Here is a 19,533-nt window from a genome sequence, read left to right on the forward strand (position 1 = left end):
TTGGGGCGGCATCTCTGTCGCTTTCTCTCCCGACGGTGTCTGGGTCGCCTGATTCTGTGCGACTGCAGGCGGTGTTTGCGTCGCCTGATTCTGTGCGGCCACGGGTGGTGTCTGCCGTGCGACTTGGGCCGGCGTCTGCGTCGCGGTCCCCTCAGCCCGCGAACCACTCTCTGCCTCATCCGCACGCACGTTGTCCCCCGCGAGCTCAGCCTCAGCCTCAGCCTGCGAACCACTCTCTGCCTCATCCGCACGCACGTTGTCCCCCGCGAGCTCAGCCTCAGCCTCAGCCTGCGAACCACTCTCTGCCTCATCCGCACGCACGTTGTCCCCCGCGAGCTCAGCCTCAGCCTCAGCCTGCGAACCACTCTCTGCCTCATCCGCACGCACGTTGTCCCCCGCGAGCTCAGCCTCAGCCTCAGCCTGCGAACCACTCTCTGCCTCATCCGCACGCACGTTGTCCCCCGCGAGCTCAGCCTCAGCCTCAGCCTGCGAACCACTCTCTGCCTCATCCGCACGCACGTTGTCCCCCGCGAGCTCAGCCTCAGCCTCAGCCTGCGAACCACTCTCTGCCTCACCCTCATCCTCATCCCCATCCCCGTCCCCATCCCCACCCCCACGCACGTTTTCCCCCACGAGCTCGAGAATAGGCGGCCCCACGTCCTTGTACTCGGCCTCCAATAAAGCCCTCATGGCGTCCAACGCCTTGCTCCTGGAATTCCGCCACATGATCCCGGTTCGGAGTTTAATATTCGTGACGGACAGCTCCAATTCCCTCACCTCCGCGTCGAGGCTTGGCGAGGCCAGCCCCGCCTGAATAGTTTTTTAGAATTTCTTTCCAGTATCCTTTACCAAGCCTTCAAAAGAAGAAAGGAAGAGAGATAAAGAGTGAGAATCACATCACTTACTGAAATAGGTAATTATCAAACTATTAGAGGCAATGTTATCATAGCCAATAAAGATGACATCTCATGTGCTAATTTGTGTAATTAGCTCAATTGTTTGTAATACACTAGTTAAACCTTGCAAAATAATCTATTTACATATATTCCTTCAAATTTCAAAATTTCTTTTATTCATCTTTTAATTAGGTACTTTAGAAAATGCCCCTCTCTAGAAAAACTTAAATAGTTCAAAACCAACCACCTCCCATAAAATGGATGACTTCCCGACTTAATATGAGGGCAACTCTCCAAAAAATTGCACTTTCCCAGTAGAACATAAAAAAAAAGAAGAGATTTTAGAGTATAATTGTAAATAGATGATTTTGTAGTGATAAACTTAATGATGAACTTATGATATATGGAAGGTAGGGTGTAGAGTTCATACTCTCGAACTGCACTTCTTAAAGTGTCTTCTTCCAGCACGCTCCATCTTCTTGTTTTTCTTCTTTTGTTTACAACCAATGTTGGAGGAGAAACCGCCTTTGCCTTTAAACCATCACCCCGCTGTAAACGAAAGCATAGAAATAATGCAAAAGGACCAACGGGCAAAAAATATACCGAGGCATATTAAATTTGCTAAATAATTAAACCATTATAACATAAAAGTCATCCAAGCGATAAATCATAAACATGTGCTCAATATAAATTTTTCATAAACATGGCTCAAAATAAATTTATCAGCCTCTATAAAGACTTAAGAAAACTAAAAGATGTGAAAAAGAAACTATATTGCCAATATAAAGTCTTAAATATCAAATGCATTATTTATTTCCTTAATCTTGCATACAGAGAATGAGGAAAAAAAAAAAAAAGAGTGCAGAATAATTGGCTATAAAAATCACCTCGTAAGTGCGAACTGTCGGGTCTTGCTCCATAGCTTTACTTGAATTTCCTTCTTTTTCATTCATAGTCGTAGTACCTTTGCCAACTCGACTGTCACGAGCTGTCGGGTCTCGCTCCATGGCTTTACTTGAATTTCCTCCTTCATTCGTGGTCGGAGTAGTACCCTTGCCAAGTCGATTGTTAAGAGCTGCCGGGTCCTGCTCTATGACTTTATTTGAAGTCTGAGTAGTACCTTTGCCAAGTCGACTGTCACGAGCTGTCGGGTCTCGCTCCATGGCTTTACTTGAATTTCCTCCTTCATTCGTGGTCAGAGTAGTACCCTTGCCAAGTCGATTGTTAAGAGCTGCCGGGTCCCGCTCTATGACTTTATTTGAAGTCGGAGTAGTACCCTTGCCAAGTTGACTGTTCCGAGCTGCCGGATCCTGCTCAATGACTTTATTTGAAGTCGAAATAGTATCCTTGCCAAGTCGACTGTTATGAGCTATCGGGTCCCGCACCATAGCTTCATTTGAATTTTCTTGTTCTTCATTCATAGTTGGAGTAGTACCCTTGCCAAGTCGACTGCCATCTACCACCAATTCAAATAGCAAAGTAAAAGGATTGAATCTACTAATACTTCTTGAATTTCGCTAAAACCATTTAATTCCCAAAAAAGTCCACTCAGGCAGATTAGTATCTGACCTTACCAACTTTTTGCAATCTCAAGCTTGGATTGTTTCCGGCCCAACAATCTCTATTAACTTGCATTAAGGCTGCTCATCGTGCATAACATTACTATAATAAATGGCTGTGGCAAAACAGCATTTACTATTACCAGAATCATGTTCTCTGCCTTCACTCTAAAACAAATCAGATAATAAGTTATTGGCACAACTTACATTTCAATTACTTGGTCCCACAAGATGTCGGTAATTTCAAGCTACAAAGAAATCTAGTGGTGAATACAAGAAATAAGTATGATATATATTAAAAAAAAAAGTAAATTTGCAGAGACATAATCTGAATGACAGCGCATTTCAGGTGTTTAAACTAATTTTAGTACCTAATATGCCATTATCTTCGATTTAGTGTCTCTTCTTCGTGTGGTAACCAATCTCAGCAAGTTTTCATAAAACTGTCACAGAATATCCTGTTCTACATCAGGCTGCAGAATTTTGGTTTTTTGATACAAGTGCTTTTTATAGCTGACAACAGAGAGCTAGTGAAATGAGAGAAATAATGAAAGATTAGGAATCAAAAACGAAATTTTTGTAATTCAAATACCTATTTCAAAAAGTGGCCCTAAGTTCAAGGAAAATATAACAGAGACTGAACTTAGATTTTTTTTTTTTTTTTTTTTCCTCTCCACATCGTTTGGTGATGATAAAGAAGAAGGAAATCAAAGCTCACCCACCGATTTTAGTTTGTCGCGGCATCTCTATCCCTCCGGGCGGCATATGCATCTCTTTCCTTTGGGGCGGCATCTCTGTCGCTTTCTCTCCCGACGGTGTCTGGGTCGCCTGATTCTGTGCGACTGCAGGCGGTGTTTGCGTCGCCTGATTCTGTGCGGCCACGGGTGGTGTCTGCCGTGCGACTTGGGCCGGCGTCTGCGTCGCGGTCCCCTCAGCCCGCGAACCACTCTCTGCCTCATCCGCACGCACGTTGTCCCCCGCGAGCTCAGCCTCAGCCTCAGCCTCAGCCTCAGCCTGCGAACCACTCTCTGCCTCACCCTCATCCTCATCCCCATCCCCGTCCCCATCCCCACCCCCACGCACGTTTTCCCCCACGAGCTCGAGAATAGGCGGCCCCACGTCCTTGTACTCGGCCTCCAATAAAGCCCTCATGGCGTCCAACGCCTTGCTCCTGGAATTCCGCCACATGATCCCGGTTCGGAGTTTAATATTCGTGACGGACAGCTCCAATTCCCTCACCTCCGCGTCGAGGCTTGGCGAGGCCAGCCCCGCCGTGGACGGGGAACGCAGGAGGTTGGGGATGCGGCGGGCCCACAGATCGGAGACGGACCTGGGGAAGTCGGCGGCCGAGGCGGCGAGGTAGACGGCGACGACGCGGTAGGCGTCGACGGCGGCGGGGAGGGGGCGGAGGGCGTAGAGGGCCTCGATGGTGCCGAGTGTGTAGGGGGTGATCAAGCGCCGCGTCAGCCCCTCCGCCAGCCGGCGCTGGACCACGCCGCGGCGGACGCGCAGGGAGCTCTCGGACTCCGAGTCCGCCGGCTCGTTCGGGAGCATCGACAGGAAACCTTCGGTGATATTCAGCGGAAGGTTCTGCCGGAGGACCAATTCCTTGATCCACGACGCCACCACGGGGTCCATTACAGGCATACTACACCTCCCAGTCCCTCCACGACGAAAATACAAAACACAGCGAGAGCGAGGGGAGCGAGAGCGAGGGTTTCTCGACCTTCTTTATTATTATATTATATTATTATATATATATAAAGAAATATACGATAGTAAAGATATAATATATAAATTTAATAAACCCCGGGTGTCTCACTCATCTGCAGACTCTGTACCACATACTGCACATATATTATTAGTTATATTTTTTTAAAAAAAATTAAGATTATAAATTATAATAATATTTGCTTATTTTTTTATAACACGACGACGTCAAATCCTAACTTCAGTTTTCTGCTTTAGGTAGTATAATAGTAATAATAATTAATTAATAATAATAATAATAATAATAATAATAATTTCTAGCTTTTTCCATCCTTTAAATATTCAAAAAGAAAAAGAAAAAAAAGGCCAATTTGCATAAAAAATTCACTTATTTTGTACTTTTGCAAAATCAGGTCATCTTTTTCGTTTTTGCAGATTCGGTCCGCTTTTTCAGCAAACTGACCAAAATACCCTTATTACTTTTTCTCTTTCCGTTTTTCTCTCGCTCTTCGTTCTCTCGTTTTTTTTTTTCGCCCGAAAAAAAAGTGCGGAGCAATTTTTTTTCTTTTTTTTTTTCTTTTTCTTCTTCCTCCTGCTGGAGCATTTTTTTTTTTTTTTCCCTCTTCTTCTTCTTCTTCTTTTCTTTTTCTTTTTCCTCCTCTTCTTCTTCTTCTTCATCCTACAGCAATATTTTCTTCTTTTTTTCTTTTTCTTCTTCTTTATCCTCCTGCTGGAGCACCTTTTTTTTTTCCCTCTTCTTCTTCTTCTTTTCTTTTCTTTTCTTTTCTTTTTCTTTTTCCTCCTCTTCTTTTTCTTCTTCATCCTACAGGAAATTGCTACCTTGCCGCTGTCCGCCGCAGCCCCGGGAGCTCGCTCGCTTCACGCTCGCCGTCAGCGCCGACCGGGCCTGCTCCGCCGTCCCCCGCCTCGCCGCCATCCTCCCCGCTTCGGCCCCGGCTCTGGCCCCGTTCGCGACTGCCCCGAGAACATGGCCGACAGCGTCGACCGCCTCCGCGACGCCGCCGCCGAGCTGGCCCGCACCGGCGCCGCGGCCACGCCGCCGGCTCCTCATTCTCCCTCTTCGCTGTCGCGCCCTTTACCCACGGGCCTCGTCGATACCTCGTCAACCGCGTCGTCCCTCTGGCCCGGCTCTTCGCTGCCACCATTAATGGTGCACCATTACACCATTAATGGTGAAATTACACCATTAATGGTGTAACCATTGCACCATTAATGGTGTAATTACACCATTACACCATTAATGGTGTAATGGTGCACCATTACACCATCGCCCGCTGCCGCTGCGCGCCCGCGCGCCCGCCGCCCGCAACGCGCGAGCCTGCTTCGCGCTCGCCGTCAGCGTGGGGTGCTCGCGCTCGCCGTCAGCGTGGGTTGGAGTTCGTGGTGTGCGTGGGGTGCTCGTGCTGGGCGTGGAAGCGCCTCAACTACGTCGGCGCCTACGACAGCGAGTCGTGGCCCCTGTCCTCGGCCGCGGAGTTCGCCCCCATCCCCCGCGCGTGCTGCGCCATACTCGGCGTCTACGCGGACGGCCTCGTCGATACCTCGTCAACCGCGTCGTCCCTTTGGCCCGGCTCTTCGCTGTCACCATTAATGGTGCACATTACACCATTATTCGCTGTCACCATTAATGGTGTAACCATTGCACCATTAATGATGTAATTATACCATTACACTATTAATGGTGTAATAGTGCACCATTACACCATTACGATGAAGAAGAAGCAGCCGCAGCGCGCCCGCGTGCCCGCCCGCTGCCGCTGCGCGCCCGCGCTCAACGCGCTTTTGATCCTCTCCGTTTCCCCTTCTCCATCTTCGCCTCTACCATCGTCGTCGTCGTCGTCGTCGACGATGTCTGTGGTGGGTGGGTTGGAGTGCGTGGTGTGCGTGGCTGTGACGGATGCGTGCCGTGGTAGGAGGAGAGGTCGAGGGAGAGGCCGAGGCGGGGGGAGGCAGGCTCGTCGCCGGTCGGAGCAGAGGTCAAGGGAGAGGCACGGTAGGAGGAGAGGCACGGTAGGAGGAGAGGTCGAGGGAGAGGCCGAGGCGGGGGAGGCAGGCTCGTCGCCGGCGACGTCGTCGAAGCGAGCGAGAGCGACGTCGCCGGGGCGAGGGGTGTGGCGTTTCTGCCTTCGCCGCTCTCCTGGAAAAGAAAAAAAAAAAGAACGAGAGAAAAAAAAAAGGAAAGAGAAAAAAGTACAAAGATATTTTGGTCAAGTTGCTGAAAAAGTGGACCGAATCTGCAAAAACGGAAAATGTGGCCCGATTTTGCAAAAGCCCAAAACTAGTGGATTTTTTATGCAAATTGGCCGAAAAAAAAACCCCACACCGACATCTTTGTCTTTATTAAAATTATTATTATGTCACATTGTATTGTAGCAGGCATCCCCATCTTACTCTTACATGCCTCATTCATCACAAAACAGTTTTACCCAACTAAATGAACAAGCATCCAATCCGAACAAGCACCAAGTATTTTATCTACCAACAAGAACTGGCAATCTAGAAAACACTTCAAGAGGATGTAGGATCGAAATAAGAACAAGAATAACAAGGATACAACACTGGCACATTAGGTTTGACATAATACAAAATTACAAATCTACATGACTTTCCATTTTAAGCCTCCCCATCTTCTGTAATACAAAATTACAAATCTGTAGAGGCCAGAAATGGAATCAAACTCCTGTGACATACAAACTAGCAGCAAAAACAATATCACGCTTGATAGCATTAGCAGCGGTCTCCATCTTCCTATAGAGAGTGTTGTTGCCCATTATGGAAGCTGCATTCTTAAACTCACGGCACGTTTCATCCAATCGCACGATAGTCCTCACAATTAGCCCTTCCGATACATCTGTTAGCTCACAAATATCTGCAAATGGAGTTCCCTGCAAACAGAAAACAAAGAAGAATATCAGAGTGAAATGTTTTTTTAAAAAAAGAATGTGTTTACGATATTGATTGTACTAGAGTGAGAAACCTTTGCCCATTCATAGACGACTTCAACAAGGCCGAACTTGAGATTGTCCCGGGCGTACTCCTCAGGGTCTACAGGTACTTTGAACTGTGCTTGAAGTTCCCCCAATCTAATTGCCGTATCGTACAATCTAATGCGAAATGGGGAAAAGAAAGACACAACAGGCAACACAAGAAAAGCAGCATGATCCTCCATATAATAGGCATGGTTGACAACAGACAAAAGGATTAGAAGGACAAGCGTTGTAATGAAAAAAGTAATATTTTCAGTCCAATCAATACTAAGAAAAGCTCAGTGTTGTAATTTAAATTGAAGTAGATAATCTTTCCGTATAAATGGAGGATGGGCCTGGCAAGTTTCACGCTCGCAACCTCCTCAGAACATGATGAAAAGTGGTGCATTTAAAATGTAATAGAAACATTGTTTGATATTTCTAAACTAAAATAGCATAAAGTCTAGCACTATATATTAAATGATGCTACCTCTGCATAGCCTGTGCCAACTTGGGAGTAAGAGATGGTTCGGAGGTGTTGTTCTGCTGGAAAACAAATGCAGACATAATGGCCACGGCTTCTTCAGGTTCCAGGTCATCTAGTTGATTCTCAAACAAACACTCTGTGCATATCAACTCCTCGCCAGAGTTCATCTCGCAGGCCACCCGACCTTTGAGTTGAACAACAAGATCAGAATCAATACATTGGATCTCTTTCAACACATCAATCTGCAATACGACAGAAAAGGGATGAGTCACTGAAAGATTCCCGTCTGGACATCCAACGACTATAAATTTTAGAACAAAAGGTATCTAATTATATTCAATATATATTATATCCTGAAAGTAGAAGACAGTTGATCCTCGCACAATCCAGAACAACTTACTGAGTCTTGCATTTAAAATAACCCAAAGAAAACTGGCTATACCAGCCACTTCAAAGTTAAATTACATAACTGAAAACAGATCTGGACTCACACAAAGGCCTATAGTTCTACAAAGCATTCCAACATCCATTTGTTATATAACGATGTTATAGTGAAAAACTTGTGACACAGATGGATCCATTCAGGATCTGCAACAAGCAGCACAAACCTTTGTCCAAATTGTCTATATCTCCAAACAGTTACGGCAGCACGCAAGAAGAGTAAAAGGAAAGCCAGACTAACCCGGCCTTGAAATTCTGGCATTTGTTGAAGCGCCTCATCCGACATTTGATATTTTAAAGCTTTAACTTCCTCTTTATGCTGCTTTTGCTCCTTAATCAATGCAATGTGTTCCATCAATTTTATACACCCATGGCACTTGTTTTCAGACATTCTTTGCAATAGCTTATTATATGCATGGTATTTCTCTACGAGTAACATATCTTTCATCTTGAGATCTGAATTTGCATCAAAAAAAAAAAAAAAAAAAACTTCATTTAAGACCAGAGAATAACAAAGTAATTAATCAATCTAAGCAAGTAAAAATAAATTTAACTATTTGCTCGAATGATTAACCACATTGACGTGCCTTATTATAAGACAATATTCCATGTGATGTGAATATGCATCATACGATGATGCTTATTACTAAAATAATGGACGCTATTAAGCTAAAAGAAGCCCATACCCTTTACAGCATCTAAAGCAGCAGGAAATTTGCTTCCATCTGGTTTCTTCTCTAAAAGCTGCTGAACAGTTTTAGAGTAGGCAGCATTGCTGGGATCTTCAAGAAGCCGGACTTGATCTATCTTAATTTTGCAATCGCATATACTCATAATTTCTTTGCTCTCTATTGGTATAACTTGATAACTCACCCCAGCAGCAGTTCCACTGTGCGGCAGCTTTATATTAACAGCACCAGATCCTTTGCGCGAACTGATGGATGAGAAGTACTCGTCATCCATTCCACGTTTTCCTTTTGGGACAACAAAATAGCCTGGCTGGAAGTTGCCACTTTCCTTTTCTTGTATGGGGGAAAGGGATGGAGATTGCACAGATGAACTGCTCTCGGTCATCAGTATTAATACAATGTACTGTTTAAATGTAGCAGATGGATTTTTCAGGACAACTCCAAGTAGGTGATCTTCAGCCTATCAATACATCCAAATAACACGGGCAATATTCAAGTATCAGTGTGAAAAAATATTGTTAGCTTATTGCTGCAAATGATTTTACATGTTATGAAAATAGGGAACAGCTATTTCCGATCTAATCAGAACATAAAACTGCAACTGAAGTTTTCAACAATTGAAATGCCCAAGATTGCAAGAAACGGTGCTTCTATTGTGAAAAAGATATTACCAAACTTTAGAGCAGAATGAAAAATTTTGCCTCTGAAATGATGTAACGACCACTTACTACTTGTGACTTGATGATCACAACTCTTCCAGGCGACAGAAATTGCTGAGCATAGGATGACTGCATGACTGCCTCCGATATATCTTCTCTATATGTCTCAGCTTTCAGTGCCATATCGTAGTACTCTTCAATAGAAGGCTCACCTTTTATGCACCTGGAAATTATATAGTAACACTCGAGACAATCACTTTGGATAATCCAACTTAAAATAGAGCATCATACTCAGATGGTACTTGCTTCTCACTGAAGAAGACTAGGGTGTTACCAACTTACTCAATAATTTTAGTTGGTTGCCTTAGCTTTTGCAGAAGAAGTCTTTCTTTTTCAGGCAAGTTCTTCTGCGCATGAAATTCTGCAAAGCTTCTCTTAAGCATGTCCTCCACCTACAACACAGATACTGTCTATTGAATATGCACTTTTATAATCAATAAAGATTGGCACGAAAAGTAACAAGCTACTGTTTTGAGGATACACTATTATCTCGCACCTGTCTTTCACCATTAACCTAGTAATATGAGTGAAGTGATACAACAGAACTGGATGGTGAATGCGAGTCAAAAGCTAATCATTTGAAGAAGGTGTCTTGACACAATCATCTTCCTCAATTCTGACTTATTATGCAGATCTAACATTCATGATTATTTATCACTTTCAATCTACCAACCACAATTAAATGTTATGCAAGTCTTTCAACATCTCAATCCTTCGTATCTAGGTATAGGAGAAGACATGGTAGCTACTTAAGGATTTATCAGATGTAAAAACTAGTAGAAAATTTACAAGATAATCAAATAAAAATTTAACAAGATAATCAAATAGATATAAGGACAGATCATTCTAAGCTCAGCAGTACCTTCAGTTCTTCGACACGAAGTAGATGGAGTATCATGATGTATGTCAGTCGAAACTGAGACTCAAGTCGAGTTGGTTTCCCAACGATTACATTTTTCAAGTCACTTTCCTCAGGAATTTCATCACGACACATAATGATAACTGTACCAATCTTATCTAGTCCTCTCCTACCAGCACGTCCAGCCATTTGAATATATTCCCCTGGAAGCAACTTCCTGAATTCCTTGCCATCAAACTTTCTTAAAGCATCGAAAACAACCTACTTCATTTTTAAAAATTAGCTAGGGAAGACCTGTATTTCCAGTCAAAGTAAAAAAAATATTGGATAGCAAAACTCACTGTTCTTGCTGGGGCATTAACTCCCATTGCAAATGTCTCGGTGGAGAATAGTACCTACATTCATTTCTAACATGTTATAATACAAGTAAAATGATACCAACAAAATTATTTCTACAAGACAAGGCAGCTTTTGCCTGACAAAGGACATTCAAAGGAACAGAAAACAGAGTAGAAAGTGAAACACAATGCATAGATAAAATTAAGGGCAAGATTACTCCAGGTCATCACCATAAAATCTGCAACTCAACAAGGCTAGAAATGTATGCTGCTTGTAGATAATGATTTACGGGAACAAAATTAAAGGATAGATGCTCTTATAAGATAGTCTGATTATAAGAAGTTGTGCTACTTGTCCAAAGACTAAGCAAGAGATTTTCAACTGTTTTCTGGAAATGTCAGAGGGTTGTTTTTTTTTTCCAGGAAGGGGACTAGAGGAATGGGCGGTCATGAGAATAGTAAGGGGAAAACCGAATTCAGATAAATACATCACCATAGACCACTGTAAACTTGTCATGGTAAGGGTAAGAAACTTGAGAGAAGGCCTGAAAATATAACCTTTATTACACCACGACAAAAAAGCATCTCAACAACTTCTTTAACAATAGGAAGAAGCCCAGCATGGTGGACACCAATTCCTCTTCGTAGAAGGCTTTGGATTCTGACAACCTGCAAAACCAACCCCGCAAGTATTGTGGCTATCAAAACTAACTTGGACTGATAATGAAATAAAGCTTGCCATGATTTTACTTGTGGAAGGCTCCTGTCAGATCCCTTAAGGCGTGAAAAAGCCTTGTCACAGAAGACACGTATTTCCCTTTTCTCAGAATTACTTGTGAGGTCAGTTGCATACATGCTATCTGCTGATTTATCACAACGGTTTTTTGAGAAGCAGAAAATAACCACCTGGATCAGGGTCATGAAACCAAAAGAAAAATCAAATGAGTTTGCAATTGTAGACGAATCTGAATATCCTGGTTTGCAGACAATACTATCATTGAAAAGAGTTAGAAATAAAATGTTGCTAATGTGATCACGCAGATTATATCTCACAGAAAAGGAAGATGCTTGTTGTTCATAATGCATAAAAGAAAGTAGTCTTAGATGAGTAATATAGAAGGCAAAATATACCCATCTGCATTTTTATACAATAGGATAGCAAGAGCACATTGATAACAATTAACAAGTACACCATCATTACTTCACTGAGTATAAAAATTGACAATTACAATTCGGAAAAACAAACAAACAGAAGTGGATCGCAAGATAAGAACTCTTTCACATGGAGAAGAATTAGAAGCTTTGTACATTTGTCAACTAACAAAATGAAAATCAAATTTTAGTGGAAAAAACCTAGAACCTAGAAGAATAGGATAAATCTAATGATCTTATTACTAGGTCGCTAGAAGGAATGTTTCTTACGTACGGGCAAGAGGGACATCTTTGAAAGCTTATTTACAAGCGACAACCATGAAGACGCATCTGATCTCTTTGGTCCTGAACTGTTTTGGTGTACTCCAGTAGTTCCCGAGTCAATAGTCTGATGTTTGGGGTACTTCTGACCTCTCCCTCGACTAGAATTATCCGATTGTCTCACTGGAGCTGTACTACCAGGTCCTGTAGGTACTGTTCTTGCAGCAGATTTGGCTCCAAGTGTATTGGAGTTTTTCTTCTTGTAAGCATCTTTAGCTGCTCTAAATCCTTGAGGAAGAAACACGTCATTCTCACATACTTTGTATAATTCTCCAGAATAGAACAAACAATGCTCAAGAGGGACAGGTCTTTTTGTAGTCCTGTTAGGCAACATTCATGGGAGATATTAGCGGAGTAAATGACAAATAGAAAGAAAAAAAAAAAACTTCTCTCTCCATTTCTTTTAAGCATGACAACCAGCAATAGGAAACAAAATAAAAAAAACATAAAGATTATAGAGGCAAAAGAAAGAAATAGATCAATATTTTAGTAAACACATAAGTGACATGACTCAGATGTAGCCCAGATATAAATGCCAATTGAAAGCATTAACACCTACCAAATGACGCGGATCTTTTTCTGTTTTGTCCGACCAATCCAGTCTGCAAATTCAACCGTATTTGGGACCTACAAAACATAATCATGTCCAAAGTTCATTTGCGGCCTCTGTATCGACAAACAGCACAATTCTATGAAAGTGTTGACAATAAGTTTCTGAACAGAAACTAGAAAGCATTAATGACAGGATAAACCGAGCATGCCACTTATAATTCTAGATTCTATTATTATTGTTCTGGAGAACTTCAAAGCAAGTAACATACATGCTGACAGAATGGAGATAAGCCAAAAAAATATATGGGCTGTAGGAAAAGAGTTCGTGAATAAATCCCCTGTTGACATGCCTGTCTCAAAAGTTACAGGTAGCCTTAGCAATCACAGGCACTAACACAATAGCAGAGATATCTAGCACAAAAGTGTAACTAAGATGATGATGCCACGTTTCACTTTCAATAACAAATAAGTAAGAGAACATAACATAAAAATTCCTGCCAAACAACCTGAAAAACACTGGAAAGACATATCTATACTAGAGATGAACTTCAATGAACCTCACTCTATTAGAACAAGTAATGATCCAAGAAAAGAAAACATCTGTACCGTTGCTGAAAGAAGTACAATATTGACATGTCTTGGCAACATTATGATAACTTCTTCCCAGACTACACCTCTTTCAACGTCATTCACGTAATGCACTTCGTCAAATATAACCTGTTCACTTAAATACAAACTAAGATCAAAAAGCAAATTCCTTCACTTTTAAAATCTTAAAAGCTACTGGACTAACAGCATAAATTCCAGTAATAGTCAAATAACATACCCATTCAATGTCACGAATAATATCAGCACCTCGGTAAAGCATCGACCTTAATATTTCGGTAGTCATAATAAGGCAAGATGCCTCAGGCCTTATGCTTACATCTCCTGTAAGAAGGCCGACGTCAAACTTTCCACAGAAATCTCTGTATTTCTGATTACTGATGGTTTTTATAGGAGCAGTATAGACAGCCCGGGTACAATGCTGCCAAAAAAAAAAAAGAGTCTCTAATTCCAAGACATAACTTACAGCAGATGACCATTATAAGAACAGATGGTATACCATCTCCTTCACAAGATGCAAAAAACTTTCAGCATAATTAACAAATGAAATATGGAAGAGCCGATGTGGATAAGGTTAAAAATACAGCTGTTGATCCATTAAGTTTATAGATATTGTAAGAGCTTGACTACAGTCATCTTGTGGACATGCATACATAACGAAGCTTAATTAGACATGACAATTATGTGAATATTTGAACAATATATGGAGGCATAGCTCATAAGCAACGTAAAACAAGACATTTTTGAAGAATTAATAGTGTAAGAGCATTAACCGACCATACTTTTGAAGCTAAAGCAAATGCATACTCTGCAACAACTGTTTTTCCAGCCGAAGTATGAGCTGCGACAAAAACAGAATCACCCCTCTCGAGAAAATATATCGCCTAGGTTCAGTCAAAACAAACAACAAACAACATCAAATTATTAAACAATTACAGCATACGAAACAAAAACTGAATCAGTATCTCCTGGAGAACTATTACCCGTAAATTTCCTATGGTTCTTTTGAATTTTTTATCGTGATACTTCATCTAAAAAAACATAGTTATTTCATCTTTTGCGTGATCAAAATAGAAACAAAAACTTCAGACTAATCAAACAAGCCAGTCACGGCTGCCTTTGAAAAAGGAATTACTCAAGATTACTGCCCCCTGCTATTGGAACGCAATTGGAATCCCCATACCTCCTTTTGGAACTTATCCAATTCAAAAGGATACTCAACAGCCATGTTCGGCACAAGTTCATTGAAGCTGCCCATAATCTCTTCAGTTCCACCAACAAGAGCCCAAGCCTGCAAATAAATTATAGAGCAATCATCAACAAAGCCACCGTGTAGCAGCTGAAGTTGTATTAGACGATGACATAGGCAAAAGTAACCAACTATGGACATTTAAAGTATGCGTAATATAAGTACAGGGCCCCTTACATATCATGAGTCTATGGAATGGAAGTGAAAATAGAAAAACAACATATTAGACCACATAGTTATAGTACCTCTCCTTCATTCTTCTTTTTGTCATCACCTAATCCATCAAACTTCTCTATGATTTTCTCTGACTCATTCACTAATATCTGATCGAAAGAAGTTTCTGCTTCAGGAATAACATTAGACGTTTCGGCTTCACGAACAACATTAATGGCCTCGCTCTCTGCTTCAACTGCAAGGTCTGGCAAACCTGGATTCCGTTAAGTGCATATGTAACAAGTTAAGAGGGATAATAAGTGAAATTCCACAAATCTAGCTGATTGAAAGATCAGCTTATTAATTTGCTCTTGGGAACATGGACTTTTACGAGCCCTCCCATTTAAAGAGTAGGCTTCCTATGCTGCCGTAGGAGATGATGGGAGTTCTACGAGACCTTACGAGAGAAGAGCTATCTGACAGCTGTTTCCACGTAAAAACTCACCATCACTTCCTGATTGTTTGCTAGCATCTTCTTGCCAAGCTTGCTTAGTAGCATCTTCTTCCCAAGCTTTCTTGAATAAATCATCAAATTGGACTGAATACTTATTCTGTAGAATATGACACACAAACTGAGTAAGATGTCAAAGGATGTCAAAGGAAAAGTTAAACAAACTACAAAATAGAAATAAATATAGGGATTAATACTGTCAGTACCCGAGGCTCAAGAATTATAACTGCTAGCTTAGCCATAATGAATGGGCATCGTTACTGATAATGGGAGTTTATACCCCCCATCTTCTACATGCACAGGTATACTTTAAACCAATGATGGCAACTCGTGACAAGAAGCTTCTACTACAATGCTATTGTTAAACTAAGGGCTTGTTTGGTTCATCCATTTTGGGTATGGAATGGAAATCGGTTTGATCAAATCCGGTTATTTTGTTTGGTTCGCATTAATCAGTTTAGAATTCCTATTCCAGACTGGAATGGGAATGGCCCATTAGCCTTCAACTTGATTCTGGTCTTCTAGCCCGGATTGAGATTTCATTCCGGAAGCCCACTAAGTTCTCGAAGCCCACCATCTCACCCTCCTTCTCTTCACCCCTTTCTCATCAAAAAAAAAAAAACCTATCCTCTCTCAAAACGCTATCCCTAACCCACATCAATAAAAGTTTTTAAAAATAAATTTGATATTTTTTTTGGAAAACTTATTAGAGAATAGTATTATATTTTTCATAAATTTTAAATAATATAAATTTATATTTGAGAGTAAAATTAATATTATAGTATCCTATAATTTTTTTAGTTTATACGAACCAAACAATGAAATGTGAATAACTCATTCCAATTCCCAATCCACAAATAAACCAAACGTCTTGGGGGAGTGGGTCATTCCAATTACCATTCCAATTCATTCCCATTCCATTATCCATTTCAATTCCACCCCTGAACCAAACAAGCCCTAAGATTCATACAGAGAAAAATGAAGAGAATCAACCAACCAGGTTTTCTTCTGTTGCTCCCTCAGCATGATCATCAGCACACTTCTCTCTGGCAGACTTCCAACGATATGGATATTCCTTGAAAATTACAGAAATTACCATTCAGGGGTTACTACATTATAAAAAAGTTAAAAACAATCCTGGGAAGAATTGAGGAAAGTACCATAATACAGCCTAAATCCATTCCTTTCCGAAAACTAGGAGGAACAGTTTGAGCACTGCCGCCCCCTATAAGTTCACGAACCCAATCGCCATTGCGAGCACCCTCAGGAAGAGCCCTCTCCGACGCCTGGGAATCATCCAAACCTCCTGGTCGGAATGGACGATTGTTGATACTTCCTCTTACAAAATCCTTAGCAGGTCCTGGCATACGCAACAAGCCTCCAGAATCCTGAGCTCCATCCATTAGCTCTGCTATATCTATCTGGGGTTACGAAAAAACAATTAGGGATTTAACACAGGAAGCACTTTTAAATATGCAGCATTTATTCATTTGAAAGTGCAGAAACACTCATCATACTTTTGTTTGCACATTAATTCGCAACTTCGCTCTTGACTATTCCTACTAGTTGTTTCTGAATGTTCTACAACCATAGCAGAGATACTACATAAAACAGGGAATGGTGCAATGGTTCTAATCTTAACCCAATACCTGTGCCGAATCGGGATCCCATATTCCCGACGGACCGGCCTTTGCAGATCTCCTGAAGGGCAACTCCCACCTGGGGGCCACGACTGAGCGAGGAGCTGACGGCTCCAGGGGAACCTTGGCTGCATTAAACCAATCAAATTCCCACAGCCTCCCGGACTTCTCCACTGAAAACTCATCAGCATCCAACTCCGGCCGGAGGTAACTTTCCTCCAGATACTCCTTCACAGTTTCCGGTGTCTCCGGAGGGAACGCCGGCGGCTGCAACCAGAAAATAGAAGGAGATTCATATGAAGCTAATAAAGTTCTGACGAATAGGTGATTTTGATGCGGGCTTTTTTATTTTTTTCTTTTTAAAAAAAAGAATGAATTCGACGAGTTTTTGCTGGGAGAGTAGCTAGGGTTTAAGAAAGGGAAGGGACTTGCGAGGATGAAATCGGGGAGAGCGTTGAAGGGGCCGGAGCTTTCGACGGGTGGGAGAGGCTCGAGGCGGAGGTGGCCGCTGTGGCCGGAGAATCCGATCCTAAAGGCGACCTCGTTGGCCGCCGCGATTCGATCCATGGATCGTGAATTCCTCCCTCCCTATCTCTCTCTCTCTCCCCTCCCGCCCCCGTCTGTCTTCTACAATTTGTTGCTTGGTTTTGATTGAGCCCTAGTTTTTATGTCTTCGCGGCATTTGTTTTCGAGAGTGGGCACTCTTCCGGCGCAGCCCAGCCGCAGAGTTAAAAGAGTACGAGTGGAGAGTAGAGACTCGAGAGGCGGTAGAGAGCAGGGACCGGAGAGACGAAGGTCCAAAAAAGCGAAGAAAGCGCCCCCCGTTCACGGGGACCACCAAGATGAGCTACGGACTGCACCGCCCAGCTGTTATTGGGCCGAACTTTTAAGGCCTTCAATATCTGCTGGGTTTTTATTGTTTTCAGCCTTTACAGAGCCCATTGTGGATCTCCTCTGGAGCCAGTAGTTAGAAATGGGATGGCCCGAGCGGCTCAGTACATATAAAATTTCTTAAATTTTTTTTTTAGAAAAAATAAACTTTCCATCCCGGACCCGATCTCAACTAGTAGAATTTTATTTTATTTATATTTGCATACTTACTTAGAAGGCAATCATGAATTTTAAATTGCTTCCATCCCTCCTACATACCTCCCACAGTAAACTTGTACCTGTCCATTTTCTGTATGTCAAAAATACTACGTCTTTTCTTCGCTTTTTTTTTTCAAATTCGTTCACATCTGTCATTTCATCAAAGATAGGTCTGATCAATTAAAGATTAACTCTTCAAACAACGTACACCCTGTTTTAATTCTATAATAATAATAATAATAATAATAATAAAGATTAATAGAAAATTTTTGCAGGAATGGATATTGCTAAATGGAGGGAGATCAGTGCCACTTTATCTTTTGTTCTTCTTACTTTCCCCTCTCTCTTTGTGGAGTGAGCCCAATAATATCAATTCAAGCTTATTCTTATACTTCCTTTCGCAAGTATCAATATAAGCTTATGAAAGGGCGATAGGGTTGGAGCCCTCCCCGCGTTTTGCGCTCTCCGCCCTCCCGTACGGCGCCCCCCCCTCCCTTCCAATTTTTTCCCCCCTCCGTTTCGTAGCGGCGATAGGGCTCGAGCGCACATTATTACATTACTCAGCTCTATCAAATCTAGTTAGCTAGAGTTTTGAAAAGTATATAACACTTCAATAGTTTCATATCAAATAATGTGAAGAGTGTGAGGCATATATATATATATATATATATATATATATATATATATATATAGAGTAGGGCTAGAATACTTTTACAAGTATCACCTAAGTGATACTTGTGTGTTTNCCCAGGGCCATCTCTGGCTCCCTCTTCTCCATCCTCTGCCTTCTCCCTGCTTATTACCTCATACAGGTAAACATAGCAGAATTAAGTTCCGCATTTCCATGTTGTTCTCTTTATTTCTCTGTTTTCTTCTTTCAGAGTAATAGTTCTAATAATTTACTATTATATCTACTTCCCGCCGCATCGCGCGGGGTTCCTTAACTAGTATATATAATATATATAGATATGAATAACAACCTCACACTACGCCGGATTTTGCAATCAATAAAATCTGTTAGCCAACATAGATCCAATGTTCCCGCAACAATAGAGAGAAAAAACCAGTCTACCGGATCCCCACATTGATGAAAATTTATATGAACAGTTTTTAAGTTTCACATTTTCACGGGCAGAAATGTCACATTAGCTGTTGTATGTTAAAGAGTACCACTCTACACTATCTGCCGAACTCACGTTCTAACAGAGTCATTTCATGCTGCTGCAAAGAAAGGCTTTGATGGCGAGGGTGATACTTTTGTGTGCCAGGACGGATTGCCGGAAAGGTATCCTTGCATGGATGGAACAAGCACCATTTGCAGAATTCATCTTTTCTGCGCAACTTCAATGAAAACTTAAATATCTATCTCCCCCCTATTACAGGCAACCTAATCTTTGCAAGGTATAAAACGTAAAGCAATCATAAATCCCAAGCTAAGAGAAAAGCAATAAGTCATTGATCAACCTAAAAGCATCTTTAGATGACTGTTTGAAAGAAACTAAACAGTGATCTGGAGTCAATTAGACGCAAGAATCTTCTCTTCGAAGATTTGAAGGAAAAGCATCCAGAATGGGT

General features: G+C 41.8%; 1 protein-coding gene across 4 annotated transcripts; it reads right to left on the reverse strand.

The window, feature by feature from the left end:
* On the reverse strand, positions 6,494 to 17,663 carry LOC109708792 (DExH-box ATP-dependent RNA helicase DExH11). Of its 4 annotated transcripts, none has more exons than XM_020230613.1 (23): positions 17,302 to 17,660; positions 16,879 to 17,136; positions 16,390 to 16,650; positions 16,227 to 16,304; positions 15,224 to 15,329; positions 14,811 to 14,983; positions 14,500 to 14,607; positions 14,099 to 14,200; positions 13,537 to 13,737; positions 13,317 to 13,427; positions 12,718 to 12,785; positions 12,112 to 12,478; positions 11,436 to 11,591; positions 11,244 to 11,354; positions 10,689 to 10,742; positions 10,351 to 10,608; positions 9,771 to 9,880; positions 9,498 to 9,651; positions 8,767 to 9,229; positions 8,322 to 8,536; positions 7,643 to 7,881; positions 7,164 to 7,290; positions 6,494 to 7,071 (listed from the first exon to the last, which is right to left on the reverse strand). In XM_020230613.1, exons 1-23 carry the CDS (start codon positions 17,434 to 17,436, stop codon positions 6,859 to 6,861), a joined length of 4,068 nt encoding a protein of 1,355 aa, XP_020086202.1. In that variant the 5' UTR covers positions 17,437 to 17,660; the 3' UTR covers positions 6,494 to 6,858. The 4 variants fall into 4 exon arrangements, with proteins under 4 accessions (XP_020086202.1, XP_020086200.1, XP_020086203.1 ...); XM_020230611.1 differs by having other exon boundaries at positions 14,811 to 14,992; XM_020230614.1 differs by lacking the exon at positions 17,302 to 17,660 and having other exon boundaries at positions 14,811 to 14,992; positions 16,390 to 16,646; positions 16,879 to 17,035.

Source organism: Ananas comosus, linkage group 4 (genome assembly GCF_001540865.1).
Source record: "Ananas comosus cultivar F153 linkage group 4, ASM154086v1, whole genome shotgun sequence".
NCBI lineage: Eukaryota > Viridiplantae > Streptophyta > Magnoliopsida > Poales > Bromeliaceae > Ananas > Ananas comosus.

What these genes read in the sequence shown, in the direction of transcription:
- LOC109708792 (XM_020230611.1), bottom strand. Translation starts at nt 17,436, where the DNA reads ATGGATCGAATCGCGGCGGCCAACGAGGTCGCCTTTAGGATCGGATTC. An exon ending in GGGATCCCGATTCGGCACAG is followed by an intron (nt 16,651 to 16,878) that starts GTATTGGGTTAA and finishes TCGTAACCCCAG; the next exon opens with ATAGATATAGCAGAGCTAAT. An exon ending in CAAAGATGTCCCTCTTGCCC is followed by an intron (nt 11,592 to 12,111) that starts GTACGTAAGAAA and finishes ACCCTGATCCAG; the next exon opens with GTGGTTATTTTCTGCTTCTC.